Raw genomic sequence first — 22,595 nt, forward strand, 5'->3', positions numbered from 1 at the left:
GCTTCTGACCAAATGAGACAAACTGAATCGTCTAAAATAAAGTTTCTCCGCCATATTGTGGTATGTTATGGGATATTCGCTCCTAGATCATAAGAAAAATGTTGAGATTAGACAGGAATTAAATGTGAAGTTAGTTATAGATGAAACAAAAGATTCAGAATATCACGTTCAACAAATGTAAACCTATAGAATCACTAAAACTGTTTTTTCAACACGATCCCAGAGGTAACCGAAATATTGCCCACCCTGTAATAGGACGGCGTGAACAATCCCTAGGGGGAACAGACCAATAGGTCAGATCAATGACGTCGATGATTACGGTAGTTAAGAGACGGAGAAGCATCACATTTGAGTAAGAATGCAGAACGAAGTCGACTTTGTTCATGGCAGCCTCTGGACTTCCTCTGAAGTGACTTAGGAAGCCGACGGCAAACATAAACTGGCTGGACAGCCTGGGATTTAGGCCCTGAAAACTAATCTAGCGTCTATAAAAGATGAACATCTGAACAAGGATAATGTGTCGTACGTGACTAATGCTACACTGCTGCGCCAGCAGGTAAGCCTTTTTATTGAAGAATTAGCCAAACACATGACAGGAATCCGGACAATGGAAACTAAAATACAAGGTGTTTGTAAATGAATAACAGGGTTTTAACGCTTTATAATATTTATTATACCAAACTTACAGTTATAAATGATACGTCAAATGAAAGAGCAACTCAAACAATTTTACGAAGAACCTTATAAATGTTCAATGTGAGCACCATTTGTCACACGGCACACATCAAGTCTATAGCCGAGTTCTTCCCAAACGTTGATAAGTTCGTCTTCAGTGATTGTAGCAACAGCTGCTTCAATCCGGTTTCTTAATTCAGGGAGGTCTGCTGGTAGCGGAGGTCCGTACACACGATCCTTGATGAAGCCCCAAATGAAAAAAAATCGCATGGCGTTTGGTCGGCTGAACGTGGAGGCCATACAAAGCAAGCCCTGTCATTGGGCCCGTTGCGGCCTATCCAGCGCTTGTGTACAGTGAAGTTCAAGCAACCGCGTACTTCGCGCATGCGCACTGGCGCCAAACACAACTGTTTGAGTTGCTCTTTCACTTGACATATCATTTACAACTGTAAATTTAATGTAATAAATATTATAAAGCGTTAAAACCCCGATATTCAGTTATAAACACCCTGTACTAAGTGTTTTGTTCGTGATTTTGTAGACAATGGTTGAAAACTTTCATTGGGTACTGTAAAGGGTTTTCTCGGTTTCGCTTTGCGTATAATAATGTGAAAAGTACAAAATGAACTTGCATAAGTTTATGTATTGTTACTGGAGAGTTTTCTCATTTTTCACATACGAGATAAACATCAGTCTATGAACATACTGATCGAAGTAGTTTCCCTGGTCGCAATATCATCAAAGATTTCCCAGGCGAAGAATCTCTGCCACGACAGAATGTGCTGACTGCACAAACAAGTCAAGGCGATTGATACACAACTGTAGCTCTGTAGTTTCAGTGACTATTCTGCTCGCTTCTCTCCCACTATTTCCAATCAAAGTTGACGTTAGTGATCAGGTTGGATCCAGAGACTCATACACAATTGTTTCTTTGCCACCGCACCAGACATCAGCGATAGTAGTTCTTCTATTGTTGAACACGATTTCTTCCATACTCACTGACCAAGTTATTCTTAGGAAAACACTGACGGAACCCTGGATTGACGTCACCTACGACAGCTTTCTCGTCCATTAGTGAATTATCGAAATCTATAGTGACATGTGCTGACAACAGTTGCCTGTAAATAATACAGCTGACGAATACTGTGCACGAGTTCCTGTATCATACTTGTGTCCTGTATCTTTCCTAATGGTCTTCTGATTACATAGGCTTATATCTAGTGATCCAGAAGCAACATGGAAATGCGATCTGATCCGCGAATTGAATAGAAAGTAATCTCACAACAAATATATTTAATAAATTCAGAGCAACGAAAATAAATGGGCCTGCAAATCTAAAGCTTATGTCTTTCACAATAAATACACACGATAATGAAAAACCAAATACACCGCCAAGAAATTATCCGAATGGGACGCAAATCGTTAGATGTGGTGTACATGTACAGAGAAATAACTGATGTATTCACGGAGAAGAGCTTCACAAACTGAGCGAGTCAGTAACGAGTTGGTCCACATCTGGACCTTATGCAAACAGTTACTCGGCTTGGCATTGATTGATGGATTTGTTGTATGACCTCCTGAGGGATATTGCACCAGTTTCTGTCCAATTGACGAGTTAAATCGTCAAAATCCCGATATGGATAAAGGACCCTACCCACAATGCTGCAAACGTTCCTTAATCTGGGAGAAATCTGGTGACCTTCCCACTCGCGCTTGGAGCCACTTCACTACAGGGCGTCACGCAGACGCCGCCTTGTCACAGATCCTGCATCATCGTTGTAGCTGTTGTATTATGTGGACTCTGTTTTTTGCTGCACTATTTGTAAAGAGTTTTCGTCCATATGGAGAAATACAAGTTAGTAAATCTTCTGTCTGCTGAGTTACTTCTTCACGAATCATTTCCGCTCCTGTCCCGCTTTCTCGTCACAACAGTTGCCTCACCACTCTGAAGCCAACCTCTGCTTAACGTTGTTTACGAAGTCGTACGCAAAACGGAATTCTTAACTCATGTTAAAATCTGGGCTCTTAGAATTTTGGGAATGCAGCTCTCCAGGATGTACAATGCCGTTATTGTAGTGTCTCCAAGTGCAGTTTTAGAGTAAGTGTAAGATGAACTTGCTGATGAGGTTGAAAATCCAGATAATGCCGCTTGACAATGTGGCACCACTAATAACTGATTAATAATTTCCATACTTTGTCAGTGATTGGATTGGATGGAGAGCATAAGATAATTATGAGTATTAATGTCTACAAGAAAGGGAGAGGGGTAGTTGTAGATGGAATGTTATCAGATTTGGATGTGCTGGTGTGAGAGATGGCTTGGTATCATAATGGAAAACGTAATGCGGTACCTGTCAGCAAATGATCAAACAGATAATGTAGGAAGAGATTATTTGCTGCAGACCAAATGATATGCAAGTCACGAGACATGAGAAAGGCTGTGGAAAGTGTAGGATTATTCGCCTCTACTGTTAAGTCTACAGATCGAAGAAAAAATAGCGTAAATAATGGCAGAATAAGAGAAAATTAAAACTAAGGGTGAAAAGAGATCAAGGATAAGATGTGCTTATCATATTGCTACCCTCAATGAGGGTGAAGAAGAATTACGGGACCTTTTTTTAAAGATTTCTTGAATCCTTCAGTTGCCATTCCCTTTATTTCTTGCACGATTGTATAATTTCGACCTTAGGCCATTTTCAAGTATCGAAAACGGATGTATAATATATTGGATACTTTAGAGACACTTGTGCTTTTGATGTAGGGACAAGCCAATCTGTAGATACACTAGGCACATTATAACTTACTTTATGGATGATTTTTAGTAGCAGATTGTGTCATGTAAGTCGTTGCTCCTATGACATCATGTTATGCTCATAAAATAAATACGAGGTTTTCACACTATTTCAGGAGCTCTTATATGTAACGTACTTAACACTAGGAAGATTGTAATTATTTTACAGAAATTTGCTACTTAACATGCATACGCTTTTGTTCTCAGTTTTATTTAATTATCATTCATCATCGGTGTAAATATGACTGTACGTAATTACTTTAAAATAATTTGTAAATATTTGTTCTTTTATTGTAGAAGCACCTCATTTCTGAATAGTTGGTACAAAGATTTTGTATATCACATCTATCACAGTATTCTAATGAAACAGTACTGAGAACTACGAGAGTCGAGTAAAAACTGCTTTATGGTTGCGTGACATTTCGCATTACAGTCATATCCAATAACGAGTGTAGCGATAATTTTACATTCTGTGCTTCTGTAATGCTTCGCCGTAGAACTGGTAGAAAGCTTTCTACGAATTTCCCATTTCGCAGGTCTTTTTTCTCATTTAAAACTCTGTATGACTGATCTTTTAGATGTATGTAAATTTCAATTTCTTCCATTACATCCACGATTTTTACTTTCTGTAAGTTATGTAATATTTGAAGTGATCCACCTATATTAGGTATTTTGTGGTTGTGTCTTTTAAGTGTGCAGGAAATGCGGACCCTATCGAATTGAAAATTACAGGACGTGTTGAATGGAATAATAAGTCTAATGAATACAGAATGTGGACTCCAAGAAAACCAAAGCAAGACGAAAGTAATGAGAAGCAGCAAAAGTGAGAATAGCGAGAAGCTTAACATTAGTAATGGTGAAGAATTAGTAGACTAAGTTAAGGGATTTTGCTACCTTGGAAGCAAAATAACCCATGACAGATGGAACAAGGACGAAATAAAAATTAGACTAGCAGAGACAAAGAGGCCATTCCTGGCCAAAAGAGGTATACTAGCGTCAAACAAAGGACTTGATTTGAGGAAGAATTTCTGAGAACGAACTTTCGGAGCAGAGCATTGTGTGGTAGTGAATCATGGACTGTGAAAAAGCCGGAACAGAAGACAATCGATGTGTTGCAGATAAGTTGCTACAGAAGAGTGTTGAAAATTGGATGGATTGATAAGATAAAGAATGAGAAGCTTCTCCAGATAACTGGCGAAGAAAGGAAGGTATGAATAACACTAACAAGAAAAGGGACAGTATGATAGGACATGTGTTAAGACATCAAAGTATAGCTTACATGGTACCTAGGTTGCAGGTGCTGCTCTGAGACGACGAGGCTGGCACTGGAGAGGAAAAAGTTTCAAATCTCCATCTGACCGTATATATTTATATTTTCCGTGGTTTTCTAAAATTACTTAAGGCTAATTTAAGGATGGTTTCTTATAAAGATACGATCCCTTTCCTAACATAATCTTATGCATTCTGAACTTGTGTTTTATTCAGTGAGTTCACCATTAATCTTATATTAAACCATGATCTTCCTGGCTTCTGCTGTTGCTGATCTGACGAGTTCAACACTGAGGGTGTAGTTTGATAAAGAATTTAAACCACAATGAGATTTTCACTCTGTAGCGGAGTGTGCACTGATATGAAACTTCCTGGCATATTAAAACTGTGTGCCCGACCGAGACTCGAACTCGGGACCTTTGCCTTTCGCGGGCAAGTGCTCTACCAACTGAGCTACCGAAGCACGACTCACGCCCGGTACCCACAGCTTTACTTCTGCCAGTACCTCGTCTCCTACCTTCCAAACTTTACAGAAGCTCTCCTGCGAACCCTGCAGAACTAGCACTCCTGAAAGAAAGGATACTGCGGAGACATGGCTTAGCCACAGCCTGGGGGATGTTTCCAGAATGAGATTTTCACTCTGCAGCGGAGTGTGCGCTGATATGAAACTTCCTGGCAGATTAAAACTGTGTGCCCGACCGAGACTCGAACTCGGGACCTTTGCCTTTCGCTGGCAAGTGCTCTACCAACTGAGCTACCGAAGCACGACTCACGCCCGGTACCCACAGCTTTACTTCTGCCAGTACCTCGTCTCCTACCTTCCAAACTTTACAGAAGCTCTCCTGTGAACCTTGCAGAACTGCAGAACTGCTGTGAGTACTGGTCGTGAGTCTTGCTTCGGTAGCTCAGTGGTAGAGCACTTGCCCGCGAAAGGCAAAGGTCCCGAGTTCGAGTCTCGGTCGGGCACACAGTTTTAATCTGCCAGGAAGTTTCATATCAGCGCACACTCCGCTGCAGAGTGAAAATCTCATTCTGGAAACATCCCCCAGGCTGTGGCTAAGCCATGTCTCCGCAGTATCCTTTCTTTCAGGAGTGCTAGTTCTGCAGGGTTCGCAGGAGAGCTTCTGTAAAGTTTGGAAGGTAGGAGACGAGGTACTGGCAGAAGTAAAGCTGTGGGTACCGGGCGTGAGTCGTGCTTCAGTAGCTCAGTTGGTAGAGCACTTGCCCGCGAAAGGCAAAGGTCCCGAGTTCGAGTCTCGGTCGGGCACACAGTTTTAATCTGCCAGGAAGTTTCAATTTAAACCACATTCCTACGTTTTCAGATTGGAATTTACCTTAGTTTTATTTCCAGATGGCTACGCCTCTGGATCAGGGAATAGGTGAAAATCGTGCTCCAATGTATGGTGTGGGAATATTGTCGAAGGGATGGACATTTTATGTGACGATTTTGAACTGAAAGCTAGGTAAGTGTCTTTAATTTCAAAGGAAAATGTTTTGGGGCTATTGTATTTGAAATAAGAGCAACCTAAGATAAAGGAGGTTTCTGAAAAGGAAAATTGTGTTTTAACTGAAATGAATTCTGTTTGATTATTTATAGTTTGGGACTACTACCTTCTTAGTATATCGTTTACTGTTATACTTTATGGCATGGTGATGAGATGAAGTTGATATGAAGTGATGAAATGGAAGTGATCTTAGGACATTATGAGCATATCCTTGGTTATACAAAGTTTTCCCAATGTGGAACTGGTAATGACAGTACTACTGTTGGTGGAGGAATTGTTGGATCAACACCTGGATTTTTAATGTGTTTAGTTGATTTTGATGGTTTTGTGTCAGTTGCTTGATGGATGATTCTGTTTGAGATTTACGTTAATCAGGAAACACTTGATGGGTGGTCTGTGTTAATAAGGGTAAACTATGTAGGAGAGGACGAATGTGTGAAGAAGTGAAATAAAAGGTAAGTTACTTACTACAGAATCCTTTGTGAAGTTATAGGAAGGTAAACTTTGGTGCCCCTAATGCTTGTGGCAGATGACAGTACTGCTGGAGAAAGGCGAGCACGACAACCAGCTGGTGGCGGCGCTGACAGCGCAGCTGCGGTCAGCAGAGGAGGCAGCAGAGGACAAGCGGGCGCTGCTGTCGGTGGAGGCTGAGCGCATGCGAGAGCGCGGCAGGCAGTTGGAGGACGACCTGGCGGCGCTCAGGGCGCAGCTGGCCACTCAGACGGCGCAGCTGGCGCAGAAGGACAGGCTGGTCGAACAGCTGCAGCTGCGCCTGGACCAGCTGGAGCAGCCCAAGTGAGCAACGCAAGGCCGACAACCTTACACTCACCACACTTTCTGTTGGTTGCTCGGTCAGTACACACTGTGAATAGATACCTGTGGCCATTAGAACTCGTATGTGGGAGAAATAGGGATTTACGTGACCACACAGCTCCGCTGAATTTAGAGTTTTGAAGATTTCCCTAAATCTCTTCAGACAATTCCCCACATTGCTCTTTGTAGTATTTGTAGATAATCCGTGGTGTGCAGAACATGAATCCATCAAACAAGAAGTTCAGGACACAATCATTTGCAAGTAAAGTAATGTGTACAGTCTTCTGGGATAGGCAGAGTGTGTTGTTTTCTACATCTTGGATCCTGAAGCAGCTGTCAGTTCAGAACCATAAGACGACACAGATAGGCTTAAAGCCCAACTTCACTGAGTTGGACAGTAGACAAAGACAAACTTCTTCTTGCAACACTGTAATGCCAGGACCCACAATAGTTTTGCGAGTATGGTACACAATTACGAATGTGGATGTCCTACTACAAACACCATACAGTACTGAGTTTGCGCCTTCACATTTGTATCTCTTTGGGTCTATGAAGGCTGGACTATGTGATCAACATTTTCCAGACCCTCTTACTGTCATCAAAGGAGTGAGACAACTGCTAGCCTCAACTTCTTTAGGATTTTATGGGTGTGGTATGCATGTTCTTGTTCATCGTTGCCAAAAGTGAATGCTGATAATTGTGTGGAAAGACGAAAGTATGTAGCTGAAATTTTGCTCTACTTAACCCTTAACTGCTCTAGTGCAGCCCTGGAGAACCTCAGGCGATATGAATACAATACATACTATGTGAATGGAACAACAGATGGCGCCTGTGTTCTTGGTAGTCTTCAGTTAAGTGATGCCGTTTAACGTGGGGTGTTTGATGCGGTGTTTCCGGTCATATTTTGTGAGATCAAGAGAAAGAGGTCTCAGAATACCCCATCAGAATATTAATGTAAGTTGTTTTTTTATTATCTCATTTAGTGTTTCACACAACGGAAGTTTTAGAGTACTTCGAAAAGAGCAAAATTTCAGTGATAACATCAATTTTTAAAGTTATGTGAGTATGTATGCATTATTTTTCAGAATGGCATCATCGAAGTCATTAACAGATGACGAGTTGGAAAGAATAGTGAATTATCCTGCGTTTTTGAAATATGATGAAGATAGCACAGCAGATAAGGATGTATTTGTGCTGAGTGATCATGATTCCACCTCTGAAGTTACATCAGAAAGTAGTTGTGAAGAATCAGATGAAGAGGCGTGCATTATGCCTTCCGCTGACAAATATTTTTTTGGAAAAAAGGAGTGCTACAAGTTGTCAAAAGAAGCTCCTCCTACAACTCGTACCCTTGCTCACAATTTAGTTAGTCGCCTTCCAGGCGCTAGACGTGAAGGAAAAAGGCTTTATTCAACTGATATATTATCTGCTTGGGAATTGTTCATTACTGAAGATATATTACAACTAACGATCACCAATACAAACGTCAAGCTACATGACATGTCAAACAAATACAGAGCTCCCCAACCAGGATTCTTAAAGCCGCTAGATATAATAGAACTGAGAGCATTTCTAAGTCTGCTTTATTTATCTGGAGTAACGAAATTTAATCACGAAAATGTTGTTGGACTTTTTGCTAACGATGGAACTGGTCGTGATGTGTTTCGAGCCACTATGAGCGATCATAGATTTTTATTCTATTTGTCTTGTTTGCGTTTCGATTGTGCCACTACAAGAGATGCTAGGAAGGCTGATGACATACTTGCAGCTATTAGAGATCTCTGGGAACTCTTTATAGACCAATGTCAAAAGTATTATACTCCAGGAGCGAACGTGACAATCGATGAAATGTTACACCCTTTCCTGGTAGGTGCAAATTACGCACGTATATGCCTAAGAAGCCAGAAAATACGGCCTCAAAGTTATGTGCCTTTGTGATTCACGAACATTCTATTTATACAATGCATTTGTCTACACAGGTAGAGGGACAAATAAAAGTATATTATCAATTCCAACATAGGATGTTTTGAAATTAATAACACTAATTGAGAGTAACAATATAAATATGAGAGTAGACAATTGGTTCTTGTCACTTGAACTCTGTGATCAACTAGAAGCCAAAAAGTTGACTGCCCTGGACACTGTAAAGCTAAATAAACCGCAGATCCCATGAGAATTCAAACCAAACCAAAAGAGTGCAGTAGAATCTCCATTATTTGGGCATAACGAAGGAAAGACAATTTGTTCTTATGTTCCTCGGAATGGTCGAGCTGTTGTATTGTTTTCATCTATGCACCACGAGCAGAAAATTGGTACTCAAAAGAGAAAACCTGAAAAATTCATTGATTACAATGCCACAAAAGGGGAGTGGACGCACTGGACCAAATGTGCGCCAACTATTCGGTATCACGGCGAACACACAGATTGCCAATGTCTGTATTTTATGCCATTTTAAACATAGTAGGGGTCAATGCTGCTATTTTAATTAAGTGCACCAAACAACTTGATCAAACCGATGATTTAAAAGAAGAGAATTTCTACAGAGGCCAGGAATGGATTTAGTAAAATCCCACATACAGCGTCGAGATGTTCTACCCCTTTCTCGTGAACTGAGAGACTTTGTTGTTAAACATGGTGGTACTCCTATTGCCTCAGAGCCAGAAACGATGAGGAAACCAAGACGCTACATGTGTGCAAGAAATGCGGACAAGAAAACCAAAATAGTGTGTGAAAAATGTTCAAAACATGTTTGTCCCGATCACAGTATTTCAGTGTGCCAAAACTGTTTGTATTAGTATCTCAAATGCGTAGAAATGTTTATAATATTCAGTGATGAAAGTGAAACTCAGAATAAAATTTCTTTAAATTATAGTTTCGTTTAACTTATTTGGGTACTCCGAGGCCCCACTAAAGTATTAGCGTACGAGCGTTTCACTAGAGTAGTTAAGGGTTAATTGTGTTATTGTGCTTTCCGTATCTGTTACAGTTCCCATGAATATATATAGGAGGCACTGGTTTTGGAATAATCCTCATACATACATGGCCTTGGTGGTTGGTAAAACAGACATGTCTCCGTTTTATAAAACAATTTTTTTCCTTTTTTGACTATTAAAGCGCGAGTAGTTCCATTTGTAAGGTAGCTGTCGTTAGCATTTATTGTGAATTGTTAGAGATTTGACTGTAGTTATTATACATCTGACTTTGCTTGATTATAGGTAATTATCTTTCTCAAAGAAGAACTACTAAATACCTTTTTCCCATGGCTATCTCATCCCATGTTATGATACATCAAGTTAATCTCAGTTTACTGGGTACATGAATGGTCAGATCCTGAAAGAGTACAACATGTGACTGAGGACTGTAATGGAACTGTATTCTCACTTAGCGTATTCATCCATTCAATGAAGATGTGTGTGCAATCTGTATAACATGTAAACCTATATGTACGTATTGAAGAGCACTACGCCACTGGTTGCAAGAAATAAGCACATTAATTCAGACTTTCTGAGAGAGACTTGATTATAACTCAAAGGAATATACTCCTTATGATCACTGGTGGATGCACTGGTAGTTGACTTCTCTTGTGAAGCTGAAATTACAGATAATAAAAAGACCTAGCTATACAGCTCCTAATACAAGACTTTTGATGACTAAAGCACAGTTACATAGGAACTTACACATAACAGTGCCTGTTTTAGGTTTATAAAATCCTGGTATAGGTGGTAAGTGATGAAGATAGATATAAATCCCAGGGAAAATCAGTCACAATTGCATATTCAGCCGATAACATTTTACAAACAAGACTATCCTGTAAATAGGATCAGTAACAGTACAGCTAATCCATCAAGATAATGTGAGGGTTCACTAACAATGGAGGAAAGAAGAGGTAACAGCGCACATAATTCATGAAACATTAGCGCACGAACAAAACAGTAATTATACCCATTACTCATACATATGTGTTTCACTTCCGCAAAGAAATACAACTATCCAGGAACATTTTTCACAACATTCAAAGATAATGTTCAGCAGAAAGTCAGTTAAGAATTTAACTGACTTGCTTCCCACTGATAGAGACTACGTAAACGTTATACAAAAGCAGATGATGTAAGGTTGAGTGTATATCCTCAAGCACATGGATACGAAGCACAAACCCATTCACAGATCATTGAGTTACGGTTCACTCGAGCTGATAATAAAATGAGTTGATTTTCTTGTGTGAAAGGAGTGTCAGAAATAAAATGACTTGTAAATTAATGCAGAAAATGGTAACAGCACTATGTTCTCTAAGCACAAGACCAGCATGTGATCTCATCAGCTAACGCTAAATGCGACTTCTAAATCTGCGTCCCCCTACAGAAGTTTCACGATGAGTGCCTAAAGCAAAAATCGGCCCTTTCAAACTTTTGCAGGCAAGCTGTGATTGCCTTCCGCTACGAAGAACTTCTTGGGATATTACTGCCTCCCTGCTGTGTGTCAGGCCAAAGGTAGTCCCGGCTTATTTGGGTACTCCGAGACCCCACTAGAGTATTAACGTATGAGCGTTTCACTAGAGTAGTTAAGGGTTAATTGTTTGGTAAACTATTGAGTCATGCATAAATCTTTGAAAATTTCGAATCATTTAACAAATTACAAATTTAACGAAACGAGGCAAATTAACAGACTTGTTTCAGTTTGTTAGAAGAGTAAGCTTCCGAAACTTCAAAATTCAACGCTGCAGATGGCAGGTTTACCACATTTATGCCACATATTTTTTATGACATAAATAGCAGTCTTTCCAAATTTCATTGTTGTAATGTTGTAGTTCAGGAGTTATAGAAAAATTGGTAGTATGTTATGAATCACTATGAAAAGCTCTTGCACTACACAGTTAATTTCATTGTGCTCATATTTTGTGAGCCTATTCACTACTATAAGGGGGAAGGTTTGTATCCTCAGCTGAGAAACTCCCATGCTATTTGTCGGAATATGTTGCCATTGGGTCTGTGACGCACAGATGTACACAAACATCGAGTACGTGACTTCGCCACATTTCTTCCATAAAAACAGTTCATATTAATAACGCGAAAGCTACGCTAACGCTTCATGACTGTGTCTGTCGTCATAGCAGCGGATAAATATGGAGTTATTAAGACTTCATTGTGAGCTGAAAAGACATCTACACCGTGTCCAAGTCACGCTAGCTTAAAACAGCGTTACTGCATGTGGCGTCCAGCAATTCGGTTCAAATGGTTCAAATGGCTCTGAGCACTATGGGACTCAACATCTTAGGTCATAAGTCCCCTAGAACTTAGAACTACTTAAACCTAACTATCCTAAGGACATCACACACACCCATGCCCGAGGCAGGATTCGAACCTGCGACCGTAGCAGCCCCGCGGTTCCGGACTGCAGCGCCAGAACCGCACGGCCACCGCGGCCAGCCCAGCAATTCGGCTGCAGCTGTATGTTTGGAGGTGCTCTGCGGCAGGAATATACTGACACTAGCAGTAGTCAGCATTCCGAGATGGCGCCAGCTCGCGCACGTGTACACACGAGGCGGCTGTATGACAGCCTCTAGTCTTTGCACTACGAATATAGTTCCTCTGTGTTTGCATATATCTTTGCCAGATAGGTATGTGGAATTTTTTTAATTCAGGTCATAGTACTTTCACACAGAAAACAAAATGTGTTTGAGAGAACAGCAATAAAACATTTACATGTTCAGACTCATAGAGGAATCCTCTGGTGTGTATGTTGGGACCTCAGATGCTTTTTTTCTCTCTCATTTCTTCACTTTCTTCATCTAACTCTTCTTCTTTTATTCTTTCGTTTATGGCACCGCTTAACACGACTATCATACTGTTGCACTCAGAGTGTTCTAGCAAAGTCTGCAGTATTGTTTCTGCTCTCAAACCTTGTTGTATCTCAAGTGGTCTCAAAATTTTTATATTGAGTTCATTTACAGCGCTAGTAATATCTGAATTCACTTTCGTTTTGGAAACTGAACCTATAAAAGGTATTTGTCCCATGTCACGTTCAGGAGAGATTTATTCGCATTACGTATTCCACCCTTAGTATTCCAGTTTTTCAGCAGAAGTGAATCTGTGATACGTTGGGAATATTTCTGCTATTTCTTTGAGAGTGTTTCATGACTAAAAACTAGACGCACAGCAATCAAGAAACCACACAAACTAATGTTACACACCTGACTCAAACAGCGTTAAAGTCCTTCTCACATGGGCTGAGATAGCTGACGTTGACATGGAGTTGTACGAGTTTTGAGAGGTCATCTTCCGTTACTTCATGCTGAGAAGGCATTATCGCGCATGAAGTTCTGCGATATTTCGCCATCGTGCTACAAAACATTGAACAAACAAGAAGCAAGTGCACGCTCTGAATCGAAAGCAGAACTTGGTAGGCACAATATTGCATTTGTCGCTTTTAATAGAATCCTATATATGGTGGGATTTACGTATGTTTTAATTTACACCCTAGGATTACAGGCTATTTCTAAGCACCATTCCGTTATAGGAACAATTTGTTATAATTGAATGTCAGTTAATGACATATCAGCAATTAAACCCAACAGAAGATCGTAACATGTAATTCAGAGTGGCGTAGTTGCTTGAGTCATCGACTTATGAACAATGCGTAGTGGGTTCGAGTCTTCTTGTATCGGTTTTTTTTTTTTTTTTCACCTTTTGGTTTTCTGAGGGAATGTGGGATTTTCCATTTTTGTCTTATAACATTTTCATGGATATTAAAGTTATTATTTGTATATGTTACAGATAAAACAACTTGACTAGCATATGGATAAGGCAGGAAATTTGCGTTTCAATAGAGCTAACTTAGGAATTTTAAGTATGTCCATTTTCGTAACCTGACTCTGTGGCTTGTGAGCCAGATATGGCTGACAACTGCGCCTGGAGAGTGCTATAGTCACAAATCACTTTAACCAGCAAGTCCTATGTGATTTTGGCACCGTGTTTTGTGTCGCACATCTCTCTATCTATCCACGTCAGCGTCAGATCACTTGTCCCGTGTGAGGATGGCTTATCTCTGGTTTCTAAACAGATCCTTTCGCACAACACAGATCCTTTAAACTTATTACTGAATACTCAGATAGGTAATCTTTGTTCAAATGTGTGTGAAATCTTGTGGGACTTAACTGCTAATGTCATCAGTCCCTAACCATACACACTACTTAACCTAAATTATCCTAAGGACAAACACACACACCCATGCCCGAGGGAGGACTCGAACCTCCGCCGGGATCAGCGGCACAGTCCATGACTGCAGCGCCGGAGACCGCTCGCCTAATCATGCGCGGCAGGTTATCTTTCATCTAGTAGACAGCAGTACATGACATAAAGACATTCTCTGTGGATCATAGTGGGAAGAAATTCGCAGGAATGTGTTTTCTGTTCATTAAATTTATGCACTCTGTGACCACTATAGTAGATATGAGAAATATGGCAACTGGAAGCACAACAACAACTTTGGAGAACATTGGCGTGGTATATTTGTAAATGTGTGTTTGAGAAAAGCACTTCACGACAATGTTCTGTAGCTGAGCTGAAGTGAGTGTGGTGGAGACGCTCTTTAAAGGGCCGTTGCTTCTATAGAAACACTCACTACAAAATTATGATGTCTTTCCAAATGGAGAAAGCTCTGAATTCTACACTACTACATAAAGACAAGTCATAATTTAACTTTGTTTCCGACATCTAGAGAATTTCTGAACCGTTTACTTCAGATTTTCACACGATACTCAAATAAATCTTCGAGGGGACAGGGGCTACACATTCTTTCTAAATATATGTGTTATAGTAGTATATACGTTATATTATATAAACAGGAAATGTTTTTAGCCAGTATCTCGGAAAGTTCTTGACCAATTTACTTCTAGCTTTTACACGATAATTTCTTTAACCTTCAGACAGAAATGTGGTTTTTTTTAAATGATTCGTAATAGGGAAATGTTTTTAGCAAAACTCAGATATAGTTCTGGACTGGCTCACCACAAAATTTTGACCATATTTGTCAAACAATGTAGAATGCAGTGTTGTCAACAATTAAAGTGGGCTCCCCACCAGTTTCAAGTGCAAAAACCACCAGAAAACCACTAACAAATTTTTTAAAAATTGTCATGAAAGAAAACAATAAGTAAGTTGAAACTTCCTGTCAGATTAAAACATTGCCAGGCAAAGGTCCCGAGTTCGAATCTCGGTCCGGCACACAGTTTTAATCTTGCCAAGAAGTTTCATATCAGCGCACACTTGCTGCAGAGTGAAAATCTCATTCTGAATAAGTATGTTAGTAATTAGTTCCCTTTATTATTAAGTAAACAAATATTCATAATTATTGAATGAGCATACAATAAATAAATCGGGAAGTCAGGGTCAGTTCTATAACAACAGATATTATTTAAATGAATTCGTCTTCTTCAGATGAATCATTTTTGTCTGCGTCAACATCATCGTCGGTTTCAGGTTGATTTGGTTCCTTGGTACCGATTTGTTTTACAACGTTAATTGGAATTTGATATTCGTGGCAGCACTTTCCTTCCAACCTCAAACCGCAGCCTATTCCTTTTTAATATATCAGTTAAAAGATTAAACATTATTCTGCTCCTCTGCTTGTATTTTATTACATTCATACCGCTAAATAGCCTCCCAACATCGGCATTGGAATGAGGCAGTATTAAGAGAGTAATCGAAAAAGTCGCTAATTTCTCAAAACTGGATTCCCCATGAGCATCTTTGAAATGTAATACTTCATTCCAAATTTTTTTCGAATCTTTGGTCACATTCCAACTCAACAAATGAATTTTTCACCACTAATCATCCACTCTTGCTATAAATTCTACACTTTTAACGAACTGAGCCATTCCATCAATCACATTTTCTTTGTGGTGATTTAGTGCATCTTCAACACTTATCACGAAAATTTTTGTCATCAACATCAAATTTCTGGTAACCTGATTTTCATTTCTTCAATCAGACTTACTAAAAATGTTATGCACGGATGAAGCAACATTTCTTTGAATCTTCGTGGCAGATTAAAACTGTATGCCGGACCGAGACTCGAAGTCGGGACCTTTGCTTTTCGCGGGCAAATGCTCTACCGTCTGAGCTACCCATGCTCGACTCACGTCCTGTGCTTGGGTAGCTCAGACGATAGAACGCTTGCCTGCGAAAGGCAGAGGTCCCGAGGTAGAGTCTCGGTCTGGCATACAGTTTTATTCTGCCAGGAAGGTTCATATCAGCGCACACTCCGCTGCAGAGTGAAAATCTCATTCTGGAAACATTTCTTTGTCTTCCTGTGGTAATTTTTTTTCTCTGATTTCATGCAACTGCTTCTCAAAGCAGAAACCCAGATATCATCTTCGATCGAAGGAATGACGAATATTTTGAGTAAGAATATTAACTTTTTTTCAGGAGGTGGAGAGGGAGGGGGATGAGGAGGTGGACAAGAAGGGGGAGGAGGAGGTGGACATGGAGGGGTGGACGAGGAGGAGGAGGTCGACAGGTAGGGGGTGTACATGGAGGGGAGCAGAAGGAGGACAGGGAGGGGGGAGGAGGTGGACAGGGAGGGGGAGGAGGAGGAAGAGGAGGTGGACAGGGAGGTGGAGGGGAGATGGAGAGGGAGGGGAGAGGAGATGAACAGGGAGCGGTGAGGAGGAGATGAACAGTCAGGGGGGAGGAGGTGATGGGCACAGAGAGGCAGGAGAAGGAGGCGCTGGAGAGAGAGTGGGGAAGGAGGAGGAGATGGGCACAGAGAGGGGGGAGGTGGAGGAGGAGGAGGAGGAGGAGGAGGAGATGAACAGAGAGAGGGGTGACGAGGAAGGAGGGGGGGAGGAGAAGGTTATGACGTATATCTAATTCCCATACATAATCAGCATTTGCAAAGCATTGACAGGTTCGCTAGTATTCTAAATTTAGTGAAACTTGAGTCTATGGTGGCGTTAACTGAGACGCGTGTGCGCGTGCGCGGCGGCAGGGTGGAGGGCAGCGTGTGCGGCAGCCCGCGCAGCGCGCCCTCGGAGTGCGGCTCGGGCAGCTACGCGCCGGCGCTGCAGGCGGCCGAGGCGGAGCGCCGCCGCTTGCTGGAGCTGGTGGCCGTGCTGCACACGCGCATGGACGAGCGCGAGCAGGCCGCCGCGCAGGCCGACGCCCGCTGGCGCCAGGAGCGCGCGCGCGCCGCCCAACTACAGACCAAGGTAGGCTCCCGGGGGCGCTTCTCGTGTCTGCCGACCGTGACAGAGAAAAGCACTGCCGACAAATAGTTGGTCACCTCCACCAGACATCCCGCTAATGTCACATAATACACTACTAGCCATTAAAATTGCTACACCACGAAGATGACGTGCTACAGACGCGAAATCTGACCGACAGGAAGAAGATGCTGTGATATGCAAATGATTAGCTGTCCAGAGCATTCATACAAGGTTGGCGCCGGTGGCGACACCTACAACGAGCTGACATGAGGAATGTTTCCAACACATTTCTCAGACACAAACAGCAGTTGACCGGCGTTGCCTATTGAAACGTTGTTGTGATGCCTCGTGCAAGGAGGAGAAATGCGTACCATCGCGTTTCCGACTTTGGTAAAGGTCGGATTGTAGCCTATCGCGATTGCGGTTTATCATAACGTGACATTGCTGCTCGCGTTGGTCGAGATCCAATGACTGTTATCAGAATATGGAATCGGTGGGTTCAGGAGGGTAATACGGAACGCCGTGCTGGATCCCAACGGCCTCGTATCACTAGCAGTCGAGATGACAGGCATCTTATCCGCATGGCTGTAACGGATCGTACAGCCACGTCTCGATCCCTGAGTCAACAGATGGGGACGTTTGCAAGACTACAACCATCTGCACGAACAGTTCGACGACGTTTGCAGCAGCATGGACTATCAGCTCGGAGACCGTGGCTGCGGTTACCCTTGACGCTGCACGAACCTGGGTGCACGAATGGCAAAACGTCATTCTTTCGGATTAATCCTGGTTCTGTTTACAGCATCATGATGGTCGCATCCCTGTTTGGCGACATCGCGGTGAACGCACATTGCAAGCGTGTATTCGTCATCTCCATACTGGCGTATCATCCGGCGTGATGGTATGGGGTGCCGTTGGTTACACGTCTCGGTCACCTCTTGTTCGCATTGATGGCACTTTGAACAGTGGACGTTATATTTCAGACGTGTTACGACCCGTGGCTCTACCCTTCATTCGATCCCTGCGAAACCCTACATTTCAGCAGGCTCATGCACGACCGCATGTTGCAGGTCCTGTACGGGCCTTTCTGGATACAGAAAAAATACATTCTCCAAATCTCTCACCAATTGGAAACGTCTGGTCAATGGTGGCAGAGCAACTGGCTCGTCACAATACGCCAGTTACTACTGTTGATGAACTGTGGTATCGTGTTGAAGCTGCATGGGCAGCTGTACCTGTACACGCCATCCAAGCTCTGTTTGACTCAATGCCTAGGCGTATCAAGGCCGTTATTACGGCCAGAGGTGGTTGTTCTGGGTACTGATTTCTCAGGATCTATGCACCCAAATTGCGTGAAAATGTAATCACATGTCAGTTCTAGTGCAATACATCTGTCCAATGAATACCCGTTTATCATCTGCATTTCTTCTTGATATAGCAATTTTAATGGCCAGTAGTGTACCTAGCTTTAATAATGTCCCCAATTCGGCGAGGAAGTGAGTCATCAAGATTCTTCAGTTACGACGTATCCAGCTGAAGCTGATCCTCTGACGCTACCAGATCGCGGGATGGTAAATATACCTTACATCAACAGTCGCAAAAAGTCCCAGACATTTTTTGTGCGATTAAGATAAGATGACTTTTTGGAATTTATTGGCTTTCGGTACGTGCCCATACTGCCGTCTCAACACTGGTAATATGATTCTACAGTTTGTTTTGACAATCTAGAGTATACATTAGCTTAAGTCCTGCCGTTGTACGAAGTTACATAGGCTTAACAAAGGACAGAATCCAACATGAAAGAAATTTTACATCGACAGTACACTGAAACGAGTAAACAAGGCCAAAATTTTAACACACTATACGCAGAGGTAGTATGCCGTAAAAATCCTACTGGTAACACAGTAAAAAATGATAAAACAGCATAGGTACACATTTGGGATCTCCCCATTTCAATCTACATTAATCATTTTATCTCTAAATTAACAACAAAATGTTCTTATGTAGGTACTGTATAGATTCTCTTAATGCTTCAGACAGAGAAATGAATATTTGTGCAGCTCTAGAAGTACCATGTAGACATATCATGAGTATAGTATGCAATAGCCAGATTTGTGTTTTGCAGTCACACATGTCCATTCACCAGGTTTCAGACACTTACACAAAGGATGTACATAGTGACACATTTACAGGCAGAGTGTTCCACATCGTGCTGAATAGCACATCAGTATAAACACAGTTAATTATGCTTTCCTCTTCTGCTTGAATTCTAATTATCAATAGCATTAGATAGTAGCACAGGGAGTTATAACTGGATGTTGTCACTCTTAAGCAACTCGTATAGTATTTTATACTTTGCTGTATCATTGAATGCTAACAAGATTTGGAACCTTTTATGACCAGCAGCCAAAAGATTTCATGTAAAGACACTTACGTGATACTTGTTCCGAGGACAATGTGGGAATGTATAGTTCGAAGCTTCTTCCTCTCCGCAATCACATAGAGAGGTTAAGTTTAGGCTGAGCTGATAGAGGTGTTTCTTAAACTCCCAGTGATTAAATTTCAGCCGTGCTACAACTGCCATGAAGCTCCTTGATGTTTGTGCCTTATCATATCATGGTACTCTTGGAATCGAGGGACGAATTACTGTGCATTCACTGCCTTTGATTTTAGATGTCGTAGATCATTCCTCCTACCAGTCCTGTGACAGCAGCTTTCTGTCCAGGGATACAATGTCTCTGAGAGGAATTTATGATGTTTAATACCACCACGGAGAGATGTTTGCTTTGCTAGGCTATCTACTTGTTCATTTCCAGGTACCCCAGAGTGGTCTTTCAGCTATACCATCACGATGTTGCTACACTTCCACTGCACCCGAAACACAACGTCGCCCATTTCTGCAACTAAGAGGTTGGGACAGCTATGTGGTGGCGTCCAATCAGTTGTAGGGCTGACATACTGTCAGAGATTATGACTACTACATCAGTTGTGGTCATCTGTGCGAATGTCGGGGCTTCCAAAATGGCAACCAGCTCAGCTGTCTTAATAGTAAAGTGTGGATCCAGCTTGTACAGGATTCGTTGTTTACTTTAAGGTACCCAATAAATACTACCAGCACCTTCCCTAGACTTGGACCCGTCTGTCTACGCTATGCGCGGAACGTGGTAATAAGACCTGAATTCCATCGTCGTTGCGTCAGTTGGACCCTGGCTTTAGCCATTAAACTGGTCCTGGTACCAATATGCAGAGTCGACATTTCGCATGGTCTGTAGCAATGCGGTATAACAGGACTTTTCTGCATCTTGTGCCTTAATTTCAGCATCTCCAAGCATTAAGCCGCGACGTGTGAAAGTTGCTTATTTATGGAGTATCATCCGCTCACACAGTACGATGTTAATTCCCCGGATTTTTTCATCAGGCGCCCGATATTCGTCGAGAGAGAGAGAGAGAGAGAGAGAGAGAGAGAGATCGCATGATTTACCGATCCAGTCGAGGTACGATACGATGCGTAAATGCAGCCCTGTGAACCCACTGTTGTCATCTTGCAACAGGAAGTGTCCACAGCATGCTCATCATGAACGTGTAGCAGAAATGGTAACGTTTGGCGATCAGGAATGTTTAATAAACATCCTGATCCATATTTTACTGCTACATGAGTGTGTGGACTCTGTTGAAGGGACGAAAAACATCCCTAAATCGTGACAGAACCATCTCGAACCAAAAGTACATACTGCAGGTTACGTGCTTCTTTGGACCATCGGTGCACTCGACGTTTTGCAGTAGTTGAAAACAGGCAATGAGGCATTGCATGACACTTCACGCATCCAGTCAGTTTCTATTTCCTTTGGCCCATTGAAGACGAGCATTTTTACATGGTGGCCTGATAAATGACCTTCCGCAAGATAGTTGACTCCAAATATTCATTGCCTGCAGTTCAGTACGCAACGTTCGCTCGGAGACGGAATGCATTCACTGACAGCACTGTCACTGACAAAGTGTGACTCTCCGTCTTTTTCGATTAGGGTCTTGTGACGATTACTGCTCTTACACCAGGTTACATGATAGCGTGTGCAACACTATTTCTTACAGACACGTTGGTCAGTTCGCGTTGGTACAACAATAAATCAGGCAATTTCATTCACCGTGTGGTGATGAGCACGTCCAAATACGATAGCCTCTTTCAGGAATTCTGTCACGTCTACCCATCTTACTACGCTCATTCCATACGATCGACTGGCATATAAACACCATACCTATGACTTAGGACAGTGACGGAGGATGACGTGACCGTGTCGTACCACTTCTGCACAGTCTACATCGCACCATAACCACCACCCGTACTCCTTTGAGGAGGTGACTAATATTTTCTCCAGTGAGCTTATGTACCTCAGTGCTTATACCTCCATTTTCGATGTCGTGTACCACTTCCTCCCACGGGAGACGGGAAATGTACATCGGGATCAAGCGAGCCCATTGCCGCAGCGATCTTCGACACACAAAGTTGAAGTTCCGCTCGCTGCAGCTTACATGGACGTGAAAGTTGAAATACCGACGCACAGTGGACCAACCCGCTTCAGAAACTAGATGGAATGGAAAACTTGATATAAAATTCTACAAAACTGTGTTCTCATGACACTGATTATTAATCCGATGTCGGAATTTCGTAATCCAAAATGTTGGTTACAATATGGCGGGTCAAAAATTATACTTTTAACGTATTCCACTGAAACTTGAGATGTAAGATATAATGAGATCGCTGATAACGAATTGGAGGTTTAGATTGCCGTACTGAAATGTTTTACTCGATATCTCAGATTTTTAATCGAAATAGTAGCTTGGGTTGTCCGCTGAGAGATGGGTCTAAAAGCAGATCTTTTACTTCATGTGACATCTGTTTATCGTCTTCAGGTGCTTTTCTAGAAGATCGAAATAAGTGCATTCGAAGATGTCAGAAGCCGATGGAATACGGCAAACGTCGTTTTCTCACGGGAACATTTGCGCGTAAAATCTCTTCGGTAATGCCGGCTATCCTTATTTTGAGCTTCCTGCGCGTCTAAAGATAGCTGACCAATCGGCAATGGATCAGCTTCGATTATGGCGCATTCATACATCACAACTATGTGGACTGATGTCGACGTCGGGTACCATCAGTTTATAAACTGAGGATGGAGTATATGTACTATGCCTGTCTGAAAGTCACATAGTCACAGATATGGAAAAGGTAAATGCAGGTAGATAAAGCTTTCAGCACATGTAAATAGATACACTATGGAGAGAGGAGGAGTTGCCGTATACAGTGAAGCGCCAAAGAAACTGACAGAGACATGTAAACAGACACAAT

The 22,595-nt window shown here is 41.9% G+C and overlaps 1 protein-coding gene across 1 annotated transcript in view; it reads left to right on the plus strand.

The window, feature by feature from the left end:
- LOC126222754 (coiled-coil domain-containing protein 13-like) overlaps positions 1 to 22,595 on the plus strand; it is a 68,809-nt gene that overhangs the window by 35,229 nt on the left and 10,985 nt on the right. Inside the window, exons 7-9 of the mRNA XM_049942192.1 lie at positions 6,770 to 7,035; positions 8,139 to 8,398; positions 16,980 to 17,257. Of these exons, the coding sequence (XP_049798149.1) occupies positions 6,770 to 7,035; positions 8,139 to 8,398; positions 16,980 to 17,257 (804 nt within the window). The remainder of the gene's footprint in view (positions 1 to 6,769; positions 7,036 to 8,138; positions 8,399 to 16,979; positions 17,258 to 22,595) is intronic.

Source organism: Schistocerca nitens, chromosome 1 (assembly GCF_023898315.1).
Source record: "Schistocerca nitens isolate TAMUIC-IGC-003100 chromosome 1, iqSchNite1.1, whole genome shotgun sequence".
Taxonomy (NCBI): Eukaryota; Metazoa; Arthropoda; class Insecta; order Orthoptera; family Acrididae; genus Schistocerca; species Schistocerca nitens.